This window comes from Cuculus canorus, chromosome 3 (genome assembly GCF_017976375.1).
Source record: "Cuculus canorus isolate bCucCan1 chromosome 3, bCucCan1.pri, whole genome shotgun sequence".
NCBI classification, from domain to species: Eukaryota; Metazoa; Chordata; class Aves; order Cuculiformes; family Cuculidae; genus Cuculus; species Cuculus canorus.
Window position 1 is genome coordinate 52,131,064 of NC_071403.1, and position 13,602 is coordinate 52,144,665.

The 13,602-nt window shown below is 38.1% G+C and overlaps 1 protein-coding gene across 1 annotated transcript in view; it reads right to left on the reverse strand.

The window, feature by feature from the left end:
• The window catches only part of UST (uronyl 2-sulfotransferase), a 159,799-nt gene that overhangs the window by 85,630 nt on the left and 60,567 nt on the right, over nt 1-13,602 (reverse strand). Inside the window, exon 2 of the mRNA XM_054063135.1 lies at nt 9,934-9,977. Coding sequence (XP_053919110.1) covers nt 9,934-9,977 — 44 coding nt within the window. The remainder of the gene's footprint in view (nt 1-9,933; nt 9,978-13,602) is intronic.

Here is a 13,602-nt window from a genome sequence, read left to right on the forward strand (position 1 = left end):
TGCAGTTTGCAACCTGTCCACCTCTTCTTGGACGAATATTAGATACAATTGCTCTATCTTTTCATCCTGCTGTCAAAGAGAACCACACAGTCCTCCTTCGTATCTTGCAGACACCCCTTTTAAATATTTCTCAGGATGACATTTAGGAGACTCAAAGCAGATGGGACTGTTGCTGGCATAGAAAAGCATGCAGAACATAAAGGCACCACTATTTTTCTTCTTTACCCTACATGAGTGCATGCAGATTACAACAGAAAAAGAACAGGAAGACCTTTATTAGCTTTCTTATGAAAATGAGTATTTTTATCTCTTACTTAGAAAGTTCACCACATTGTGGAAGTTGTGTTACTCTCTTGTAACAAGATAAAGGAGATAAACAATAAAATAACATGGTTTGCTGGCCCTGGTATCCATTGAGGGAACTAGCACAAATACAGGTAGGTTAAGAATATTAGTGCAAATTTAGTTACCCATTTTCCCACTGGAATGTTCTCCATGTAATATCAAAAAATCCTTAAGCTGTAGAACTTGTGCAAGCCAGATTTTAACTCCAGAGCAGCTTCACGTTATATGTGTATATATCTTGGAACTGTAAAGATTAAAGCTGCTGTTTTTTCTCCTGAGCCCAGGTTTTTGTACACTCTGTGATGTGTTCAGAACACACTGGAGCAGTTAGTCTCTTTTTAAGTAGTAAATCCTATCACATCCAACCCACATGTTTATATTGGATACTTACAAAATGAGAGACATTAAGTAGCTAAGCCTGGTTTTAAAACTTTTTATAATATATCATGGCACTGCTGTTCCCTTAAGTAACCTAACTACCTTACAGTAATTTCTGTCCTTCCAATGCAATATTCATGAATTCACCCCTGGAACCAATAATTTGAATTTGAATCAATAATTTGGATTTGAATGTGGTGAATGGTAGACTTAATAATTTATTCCTCTGTATGCATTTCTCTTCCTTTACATTATGGTTTAACTCTTTTGTAACTATGGTGGTTGGCTATCTAGTGTAACAACTCATGGCTTCACAACTACTAAGGATCTGTCATACTGTGTTTTGGTTTGCCCTCCTACCCTTTACTTAACCCCTTCTCCTTCACCAGTTTCACATTTTATTTTAATGTCTCCAGCAGGCTTATCTTCTCCACTGCACTTCATGCAGGCATTTTATAAGTCAGTTGCAGAAATAGAGGTTGTTTATAGCTGTAACTGGATTTTAATTTGTAAGACAGGCCAGTTCTGCAGGACCGTAACCCACATGCTCGTTGCTGAGGAGCTGGCTCCCAACCACTCTTGCTCCATATGCACAGAGGAACTCAGAGGGACTGAATTTCCATCACAGCTTCTGCAGGATTCAAATGTAGTTCATTACAACATGTAAACACCTGGAAGGAATAACACTGAGATGTACCTACAAGGACAATGTGCTGCTGGGCAACTCTTCCAGTACAATCGGAACACAGCAGAAATCCTGGTGTAATCTAAAATTGCTCAAAGGCCCAGAATACCTTCCCCAACTGACCATGGTCCACATCTGAATCATGAATGGATCCTGTGGAGTTGGAAATGCCATGTCAGAGGCAGTAACATATAAGGCCCAGCATCAAGTGCTCCCATTTCACCCTTCTGCAATATTAAATGATCAATCTGGCTTGCTCAGGCAAAACAGATTTCACTCCTTCAAACATCACAGCTAGAAAAATCCCTTTTCTTCCAAGTCATCTGAGATTCTTTCAGAATTGGTTAATGGTAACAGTTTATGATTTAAGAACACGATCAACAAATACAAGACTCCTGGCAAAATCATAAGTGCTACTTTACTGAGTCACAAGGCTTAGCAACATCAACCAAATCAGTTTGTAACTTACCAAAGATACCCTGTCATTCTACCCATATCCTGAATGGCAGATTTTTGATATTCAGGTCATCCAGACCCAGCCGTAATTGGACTTTGTTAGTATAGTCCAGCACTCCCTAATAAAAAGCTATTGAAGGTGGCCGTTATTGATTGGATATGACTGACAGGTAGCTAGCTTCAGAAGTGAGGATGCTAATATCTTGGGTTGGTTTTTAGCAGTGGAGAAGTAGGACAAAACCTACAGTTTGCAAAATTGGTGATATCAGATTTTTTTTATTTTGTGTAACAGAGGGTAGGCTGCTGTGTCAACGCCAGAGGCAAGCATAATTCACCTTTAACAATGCACACACTGGCAATTAAAGTACAAAAAAAAAAAGATGAAATACCTTCCAAGCACCTTTGAAATTAGATGGAGGAACAATACAGACTCCTATTATTCACAAAACCTGCATCCCAGTTGTCTCTCAAAGTCTTTCAAAATTGAGAAGCTGAAAATGTCAAGCTTAGTAAAAAGCCAGTTCACTACTGTTAAAACTTTCACATCATGTCAGCAGGCACATAACCGTCACAGATTTACCTTCTTGTGATGGGTGATTTGGCTTTAATTTCCCAAGTCTCTGTTCTGTCCATCAGTCAGCCTCCCCATTTCAATACATTTCTGATATACTATAAACTGAAGAAGTACTAAAAAATAAGTAATAACCTTCTCTATCTTGGTAAACAACACAATAAAATAATTTGTTCTGAAAACTGAATCACTGAATTAAACAAAACATAAACAGAAATTAGTACTCCAGTACCACTGAAATATTTTTATGATCCAATCCACACTTAATAGTACAAATTCAATTCTAGCTTTTGGCAATATCGCCATAATAGTAGCGTGCTAAAACATCCACCATCTGTAGCTTCAGCAGGATTCCAAACAATTACAAATGAGGAAATCTTCTGAAAAATCAGATCTTTCCCCCTCTCTCCCCTTGAGACACAGTCATTTATAAGGAAGGAGAATACAATTTAAAAAGAACAGAAAATTACTATTCCAAATATTTCTGCAATTATTTTACACTACCTTTAACAAACTGCGGGAAGTAGAGAAATATTTTATACTTTTTGAAATTGCAGTATTTTATTGACTGTAATAGGCCCAAAAGCTCAGTTATACAGTAAAACAGTACTTCAAACCATAAAGGGGATCCTTGTGGTTAAAGTAATTATTGAATTGCCTTTTAATATTTTGACTATTTCATCCAGGTATTAAATCCGGTAATCCCAGGACATTACTCTATTTTAGCGTTTCTGAATTCTGACAAATTTTGCTAGCTGAACTTTCACGTTGCCTGATCATGTCTGAAACAACTCTTCATTTTAAAAGACAGAAAGGGCTTTTTTTAATCACTGAAATCTCCTTCCACCCTGCCCTGGATGGATTGCTTCAAAAATTATCTAACACTTGTTTTAGAACAGCTAAACAGAGAATTTCATCTCTATCAAAACCATGCTACTATTTGAGCTCTTAAAAAGCGTATACCTAATAGGAAACAAATCTTGCTTGGTGGTTTTTTGTTTGTTTTTTTTTTTGGAGGGCGGTGGTGGTTCGGTTTGGTTTAAATCAAGTGCTTGATCCCTAACAAATCAATCACTTTAAGGCTGTGGGGGTAAAACCATGTTCTCAAAAAAGATGGCTAGAATTAAAACACAAGTTCAAATGAAACAGGATCTATCCCCTAAAAAACCCCACAAACATCAATAGAAGAAAAATGCACAGCTCTTGGCTATTATTTTACTACTGTTCTCAAGAGGACTGGAAAAAATAAAATTGACAGAAACCTTATAAACATAAACACTCAATGTAATGGGGACAATGTTGACATCAATTTTAGGTGAGATTTAAAGTCAAATAAAATAAAAAAAAAAAATCTACTTGACAATGGAGGGTGACAAGGACTAGGTACAGCACATAAATACCAAAAGCCACTCGAGGGTTCTGCTGTCTTTTACCATAGTCTTGATTCAAAAGGAAAACAGGAACAATACATAAGGGCTAGGTAAGAGCTGAACGAACATTGAAAAGAGTATTTATCCACTTTCCAGCTTCAAACCAATAAAATCAGATCAGATTTATTATGCGCATGCATTTTATTTCTTTTCATTTTGACCTCATCCTGACCCACATCTATTTTTGTATTCACTTAAAGCTTTGAACCACTGTCACACACATGCTAAGCACAAGGCCTTGCTGAACAGCTGCCAAAAAGACTACGTCCATGACAGGCATCCCATGGCAAAACTCTCTCTCTTTTGGAGAACGGAACACTTGAATGTATTTTTCCTGCCACCTATGTGTACAGCTCCTTTACACATATGTATCAGCCGTACTCAAAGAGGGACATATCCTAATGCCCTTATCAAGTTCTCAGGGGAAAAGCTTCCAACCAATAACAACAGTAGATTTGATAAAGATCACATCATTTGTCCTCAAAAGTCAGCTTCATCGTCTTGGATGGAGGAAAAAAAACTCCGGAAGTTTTGCTAAGGAAATAGCTAAGGAAATATTGGAACAAAATATACCCATTTTGCTTACTTAAATGTTCAGACATGAAATATATCAACTGAACATCATCAGTCACTAATGAACACAGATTTCACAGGTGTTTTTGAAACAAGGCTAGCATCATTTGCAGACATCACTTAGACTCCAATCTACAGAGAAAGGACAAGCAAATGATGACTTTGCAAAAACCTTAACATTGATATTTACAGATATTTCAGATATTTCAGATATTACAGATATTTTTTAATAAAAAATCTAGGAGGTAATGAGATAGAGATTTGATCTAGGAAGTTCAAGTGCTTTAACTTGAAGAGTGTATTTTTACTGGCCGAGTAGGTTACATTGGGTTTAACTATATTTCCTTTTTATTTGCCACGTGCCAACACTAGCAAGAGTTACTGGAGGTTGCATCTACACGCAGAGAAGACCACACTGATCTGTCTCAGAACTTGTGAAATTCTAGGATTAGTCAATCTCTTGTCAAGTCTTTGGTGTCAAAGGACCAAAGAAGACTGGTCTATGCAAGACATACACCACTGGCAACAGTTATCACTGCTCATCTTTAACAGTCAAGTAAACCTTTACCAGGGGAAGATGTGAAATGCTGGCTCGACTGGCCTTATAGGGAGAACTAGAACCATGTCAGCAATGTTCATGTACAGCAGTGAGCAAAGCCTTCCTTCTCTGCTCACAGTGAGAAAATTACTGCTGCCACTTTTATTTGAAAAAACAGCCCAGTTCCCTATCTCCTAAAACATAATGATGCTCTTCCTTATTCAGAAAACAAGTGCTATTTTCAGTTCTCCCACTGGGGAAAAAAACCCATAGTATTTTTAAAAAAACAGTCTTGGCACCTAGCCATGATGCAAAGCCAAAACTAACACGATTTCCAACAAAACACTGGAATGTACTCTGCAAAACAGTCCGGTAGTTTTGCATCAACTGTTGGTTGCCTTCCACTACAGCTAACTACATACTGCGGACACTAGCCATCAGTTATTTCAATACTGGGCAATGGATTGTTGTTTAGCATCTCAGTTTCTAATTTTTAGCAGACGCATAAAATTAGAATCTCTTTTACTCTAAAACTTAACTTCCTAAACCTACTAAATCCCCCTCTCATGTTTTTATTTAATCCAGGGCATGCTATAATTACCTCTGATGAATATAGTGAATATCAGGAAAAAACTAGAGAGATATTCACATAATAGTGCCAAGTAGGACTGACCATGGTTGAATGCAGCAGGGCAAAGGGATGCTTTCCAGGGTAAGTAAACTGCTAGGATTGAAAGAAATAAATCAAGGACCTTTCAATCTGTGCATCACATTTACTACTGAAGAAAGGTACACCATGTTATCTGTGCTTTGTGGGTATCACAACTGAAAATAGCATTTATAACGAAATATTTTAAATGTTTGATTCAGGATGAATTTCTTCCAACATCTTTATATATGACAAATTAGCCATTAATTGTCCTTAACTTTCTATTAATTTAAATGTAGAAGGTTATCTAATCATATGATTAGAGGCAACCTGAAACTTAACGATGATTACAGTGAATTTTGTTTCACTCATACAGGCAGAGTTCACAGATAAAAACTGAAGCTGTAAAAAAGGCAAATAATTGCATTTCGCCAATAATGCAATGTGTGAGATTGACTAAGCAAGAGCAACTCCATGCAAAACACGACCCTAAGCAAATGCCAGGAATCATCTGCCCTTTTTTATCAATTCCCACCCATGTTTTGATTAGAAAAATGAAAACCAAAACAAAAAAGCCCACCCATGAACAAGCAGGCTTGTACCCATGTTGTCCACAAGACGATCAAACTATGTGCATCCATCTTTTATCAATGTTTCTAAACACAAGCAAGTACTTAAAAAAGCAAACTAACTGTAACTTTTACAGGCTATAGCCTGTTATTCCACTGAACTATTTACCAAGCTTTCTGAAGTAAGGTGGAGTGAGGATGATTACAGGAAACCCAAGAATTTTACTGAGAGTGAGTAGCTAATCGAAGAGTACCTACAATCACCAACCAATCAATCATGTAGGTACCTAATCAGCTGGCCTTTCTACAGGCAGCTGAGCTGTAGCTGAATGAAGCTATGTGAACACAGCCCAAAAGCACATGTTTAGAAGGGCAAAATAAATTTTCATAATGTAAATAAGAAAGTGTCAGAGTTGGATAAATCTGTCCAACTGCTACTGTTCACCAGAGCCTAGATCCCATTCATGGCACCATTAATCAGTAAAACAAAATTCCTGAAGGTCCAAAATCTTGACGAAATTTTCAAGGTTAAAACCTCTTATCTAGATTACAGTCTTTTCCATACTGGCACAGACATACATTTCTGAATGCTAACGCAAGCATGAAAAATACAAGTCTGGAGTAAGCATTCCTTTACTCTTTCAAGCTAAAAGTTCAATGCAGAGACCCAACAAACATAATGGCTTACTCCTTCAAGATGCTGTACTTCTGGGTAAGAGGAACACAAAGCACCCAAATAACAAAGATATCTTTCAAGAGCACTAAAGTGTACTGAGTAAATTTTAAGTGTGAAACATTTCTTTAGCCTTAGATTCCCTGTATATCAGTTAATAATAATAAACTTAACAGGTTGATTTTGCAAATTCTGTCTACACCCGCTTGTGTCAATAATTGTGCATGCAGAAAAAGTGAGTAATTGGCGTTAAAGGAAGAAGACCAGAAACATCTTCCTTCTTTATTTGAGCTCCCTGAACTCTACTAACTTAACATTTCCATATTATCAGACAAAAATTACAGATCTTGTGCACAGAGTTTGCAGCAAAAAAATAAAGAGACCCAAATTATTATAGCTTGCTCTTGCTGAAAACTGTCAAATCACTTTCCACATTAACATCCTGCTGACCCAAATCCAACTGTTTCACCACACTGATGCCTACATACAGTTTAGCATTTTAACTCAAGGCCTGGTGGCTCACAATGTGATTTCATGGTCAGTTTGAACAGAGATGAGTGAGGACTGCCATCAGAGACAGTGGCTCTTCACCTCCATCTCATCTCTAACTACTTACTCCCATCTGATGCACTAGCACTTACAAGAGGTTGCAGCAACAAAATAACCTACCTGAAAATTAAACTAGAAGACAGATGCATTTTAAGGTAACTGCTTTATCTCTCTCATGCAAATACTCATACCAGCCCGGCAGGAATCCTGCAGCGCTGGAAGATAAAATGACTCTTTCATCAGCAGGCTCCACTTTTTCGCTTGGATCGACCATGGAATCTTACTATTCCCTGGCGAGTTCTTACAACAGGTAAAATTTCTACTCAAAAGACCAACAGGGCTGTCCACGGATTCAGGATCTAAGTTTAATTAAAGTAAGCTATAGGCTATATTACGGAAATTAGCCTATCACCAATTATTAATATATACATAATCACAGACTCTCCCAACCTGCTTCTGCTTCAATGTTTTGCAAGTAATAGCAAGAACTGTGCATAATTTGGAAAGGAAACTTCCAGAAAAGCTGCACCTTCAAGTGCTGCAACTGCACAGCATAAAGATTTCAAAACCAAGCAGATTTATTCTATCCAGATACCTAAATAAGATACTACACTGTACCTACAGAAATAAAGTGAGTCTGGATAAACCAGAATGTGGTAAGAGAACTGTTGCATTTTTCTGGTTTTGTTGTTTGTTTTCTTTACTAATAGATACTATAATAACGGAGTTACAACAGCTTTCTTGTCTGGGAAGACAAACACAAAATAATACCAAATCATGTTTTAGAGAATAAACCAACACAGGGGAAAACAAAAGAAAATAAAAAAAGAGAATCTAAATGCTTGCTTCCACTTTCTCCTCTTGAAAAAGACATTATGATGTTGGTCCTTGCCTGAAATGTTATGAGGTACCATGATGACGGTGAGGGAAAAGTCAATGCTGCACAGTCATACTTGATGAGAACAGTGTATCCCACCCCTATAAAACGGTTCATTATACACACTGATTAAATGTATCATACTGCTCTGCTTGAAAGCATTGCATCTACAGCAGAGCCCATGCTCTAGGAACTGCTGCCAGCAAAAAGGCCATCTTCAAGCCACTCTAAGATGAGTGGTGCAGTTGTCACACCAGAACGACGGGATGTTATCCAGAGGGACCTGGACAAGCTAAAGTGTGCTTGTGTGAACCTCATGAAGTTCAACACCAAGTGCAAGGTCCTACACCTGGGTTGGGGCAATCTGCAGTTTCAATACAGGATGGGGGATGGTGTGATTGAGAGCAGCCCTGCAGAAAAGGAGTTGGGCGGGCTCATTGATGAGAAGCTCGACCTGAGCGGACAATTGTGCTCGCTCACAGCCCAGAAGGTCAGCCATATCCTGGACTGTATCAAAAGAAGTGTGGCCAGCAGTTCAAGGATTCTGCCCCTCTACCGATGAGACCCCACCTGGAGTACTATGTCTAGTTCTGGAATCCTCAACATAAGAAGGATATGGAACTGTTGAAACAGGTCCAGAGGAGGGCCACAAAGAAGATCAGAGGGCTGGAGCACCTCTGCTATGAGGACAAGCTGAGAGAGTTGGGGTTGTTCAGCCTGGAGAAGAGAAGGCTCTCGGGACACCTTACAGCAACCTTCCAGTACCTGAAGAGGGCCTACAAGAAAGCTGGGGAGGGACTTTTACAAGGGCATGAAGTAAGAGGACGAGAGGGAATGGCTTTAAATTGGAAGGGGGAAGATTTAGATTAGACATAAGGAAGAAATTCTTCATGATGAGGGTCGTGAGGCACTGGAACAGGCTGCCCAGAGAAGTTTTGGGTGCCCACTCCCTGGAAGTGTTCAAGGCTAAGCTGGATGGGGCCTTGAGCAGCATGGTCTGGTGGGAGGTATCTCTGCCCATGGCAGCGGGGTTGGAACCAGATGATCTTTATAAGGTTCCCCCCAACCCAAACCATTCTGTGATTCTATAATTTACTTCCCTTATTATCTCCAACTGCAGTGTCAGGCTGCCCTCTCAATACTTGCAATGCCATAACTGTATTGATTTAGAAAATAAACCAGTTATAGAGGTTCAACCTGCCCCTAGTATGGATAGTTTTTTCCTGTGAGAGCTAAAGAAAGTAGTTCACCAGGAGCTGACTGTTTCCATTTGCAAGCAAATACTTCATAAGAAAAACAATGATTGCAACAATTGGTGAAATGTCCAAATCCATTAAAGGAGGCTTGTCAAAGGGAGACAAGTTTTGTTTTTGCATGAATGTGTAGACAGACAAAAGATCACTAAAATCCTGCCTCCCCTTGACTCAATGAAAAAAATTCCATTAGTTTAATCACACAGAGTTTTAACCCAAATTACTTACAAATGTTTGAAAAGAATTCGAGGGGGGAAGTCTGAAAGGCCAAGTGCTGTTGACATAAACTCAGCAGAGTTGCTTTGCACACGATACACATACAATTAGTTAAAACCTAAACCGAAAAAAAAGTAGGAAGAAAGTAAATGCAAAACGACAACAGCTCACCTTTTGAGGGGGTGGTCCGTGGTCATCCAAATAAGTGGAATTTCCTACAAAAAGAAGAAGGATGGAGATAAACAAAAATCATCCAATGCAACTTCAAAACTTGTCAATTCACGGAACCAGTGTACCTGTATCCCACTGGTTCAGTGGTGTCAAATAGTTCAAGAAAAATAAATACCCTCTCCTTTAACTTTTTGTTAACAAGAAAAACCCAAAACTAATTTGTTTTGGCTTCATTTGTGATAAAATATTAGATGCACATTGTCATTTTAGCAAAAAATAAATGGGCCAAGGCAGCTTTAATTAAATAGTGACAGCATTCAATTATTTGCATGACAAAACCTGTCAGCTGCATCTTTGTACATTTTAAGCAAAGGAACACAGTTTAAAAAAATTCTTAAATAATGAAGCATCAAAGGCCTTCATCAGATCTTGATCTCGAGTTGAAAACCATTCACTTACGTCTCTTCTAATATGGATGTCCCCCAGCCTCCAACGTACTTTTTTGTTCCTGGATTGAATGGGAATTGTATTCTGATGAAATTACACCTGCCTCTTCAAGATGCTTTTTAAATTCTGTCAATAAGCTTCATTAAAAAAAAAGCCTCTAGAATTTTTTAGTGCTCCCTTCTTAGCTAGGTACAATAAAAAGGCAACAATTTCAGACATTTTAACCATTACTTACAAAGTGATGTATGAAATACACCCTCCCACGCCCCTCCATGGGCTGTTCTCCCTGCAACTGTCCTCCCTGAATCCTTCTTCCAGAGGATTAATCAGGAGCTTTCCCAACATGTCCCAGCAGAAGTTGAAACCTTACAGCAGAAGTTGAAACCAAGTTCCCCTTGGGCCACACGTGCCTCTCCTCTCAGTCATCCTCATACTAAAGACAGCGAAAATGCTTCTGCTCTAACTTGACATCAGTACAGAGTAGGAGCAGATTTTTACAAGAGCCTGCTAGATACCCAAACATCACATGGAAGAGGACTCTACTGGAGTGTTGAATGGGCAGTAGATACTGCCTCTTGGGCAATGCAGACTAGTGGAAGTAAAACATAATGTGGCACCAAAGAGCTCTTCTCTTGTCAGTCTGGCCAAAAGAACACCATGTCATGTTGCTTTTCAGAGTGCCAGAAAAAAACAAAGAGACTTCTGGATCCAGTAGACAAGGAAAAGTTTGTGTGTGAGAGAGTGTGATGAATTTCCATTTAGAATAAAGAGTCAGGATTAGTTTGCAGAAATATCTGCCTTCAGTTTTTTTCTATACCATTCTAGCATAGGTTATGAAGTATGAAAACTTGAACCAAAAGCCTTCCAACTCATCTACAGGTATGTCCCAATACCTCAAGCTTGTTCTTTTACAGATGTATGTATCTTGAAGTTACAAGAGCTCACACAGCTACAAAAGCCTGAAGAGCAGCTTCTTGATGGTCATCTGAAATCACAAATCGTCTTCTGATGCTCACCAGAAATTCATCTTTCTATATGTTTAACACAAATACCCATCCTTCAAACAACTCAGTTGATTATTTTAATGTCATACATAATATGATCGATTCCCTACATTCAGGATAATTTCTATTATCCATTCCTCTGATACGATTTAAATTGTCTGGAAAGTAATTCAGTTCCAAGCGTAAACAGAGCTGTACATTGCTTTGCAGTGCAGTAGCTACTCCATATACAGTGAGATGTGCTTGAAAAGAAGCATTTCAGGAAAATCCAGTTACACCTGAGGGGGGGAGCAAGTAAAGCTCTGTTAGTGCCTCTCTTTCCACACTCACTCAGGATTTAACTTTACTGTAGGATCAGACTGTTACTACATAGTTCATAGCAACTTTCTCCTCTTTGCAATTAATTAAGCTGAAAGACTGTCTCTGTTCTTGAGAAAAATAATTCTTATGTGTCAGGAAAATTGTTTTATTTTGATCCATGCTAAAACAAATCATGTTTGCTAAAAAAATATTTTGTGTTCTAAACAGGTTAACTCATCAGAAATGCCACAAAAATATGAAAACTACTAATTTGTTAGAGTAACTGAGTTTTCCAAATGCTATTAAAATGGATATATTAATAATCGTATATTTTTCTTGCCACTCTAAAACATAGCCAGTTTATTCTTACCCAAATAAAAAGGAATTGTTAATATATATGTGGTTAATAAATCTTTAGCAATTGCCTATCACGGCCCATTTCGCTGTAGAGAAGGATTTAATTACCACCTTCTCCTGAGAAAACAGCTCATTACAGTCATATACAGTATCTTCTAGAGCAACATCAAGAGTGTCTGAGCTATACTGTGAAAAACTTTTTGATATATTCTTTAAAATTAAGGAGCCAGTAACAACCATTTTCACATTTCTGTATCAGTAATCAATGTTCTTAGTATGCACACTGCATATTCCTTCCTTTGCCATTTTTTAGTGACTTAAATTACATCAAAATATCCCTGGCTTTGAAGGTAAGTTTGATTTCTGCTCCCAAAATATACATTTCTTTCCTCCAGCACAGTGTAGTTACTACTGTATCCACTTAAAACACAACAGTATAATTTTGGCCCATTTTATAAAGGTCTTTTTCATGGTAGTTGCTCACTCAAATCCAGAAACAGCTAATGATGATAGAAATTAATTACCAGACAGACACAAGTGATGAAGGAAATTAAGAGTATTGATTTGAAACCTAGTCAGAATAGCTTGCAAATGAAGAGCAGAGGAAAGAAAGCTGCAGACATTTCCCACTCCCTTACACTGACTGAAACACAATATGCTGAGCCAGTTCCATTCCCTGCCTGATCTCCAACATATACTCCTCAGGCATATAAGCCAGAGCAGATCTCAGCATCCACAGAATGTCACATCAGTTCAATAGTCTGAATTCTTTTGAGTCCCAGTTTAAAATGAGTATTTGTTTTCAGTAATAAAAGCAAAATCTTTTGCTTTACAATTCATATCATACCCTAGGTAAAAAACATCAAAATAATTAAATGGCTCCAACTGAGATGGAGGAGGACAGGCAGGCTCTGGGGAATATGAGCCACTTCCTTAACCCTGTGAAGCTCTGTATGTGCTCTCACCAATCATTGTATTACAGAACTGGGTTTGCTTCCATTCTGTATGCAAAACAGGAGCCACACTACAGGAGTCTTAATACATGCAGAAATATCCTGCAAAATATGCACCTAGGTCAGAATATTTCTGCAGAAAACCTGCAGGAACATTGATAGCTTTCTAACACAAGAAGAGGTCATGAAAAGCATATTAAGCATGACTCCCCGAGTTGGATATTGATAAGCGATATGAACTTAAGACAGGATGCTGCTTTCATACATAGAGTCACTTTTCAGAGAATACATATCAGACAAGGTTACTTTAAAAACAAAAGAAAAATTCAGCATTATAAATACTGCAACAACAGAGAAATACCAAGGTAAAGCCAAACTATGAACTCCTGGCTATTAAGAGATGACAAAGTAGTACAAAAAGGAGAGTTGCCTAGTTAAAAAGCAGACTTAGGTATGATTACCATAAACACTGAAACAACTGTACATAAGTTCAAGCGTTTAACTACATCAACATGACAAGGTTATCTAAGATGAAGAACATTATTATGAAGCCGTTACATGGGAAGGCACAGAGAGCATATGCGTCTGTGCTTCATCACACGTGGAAT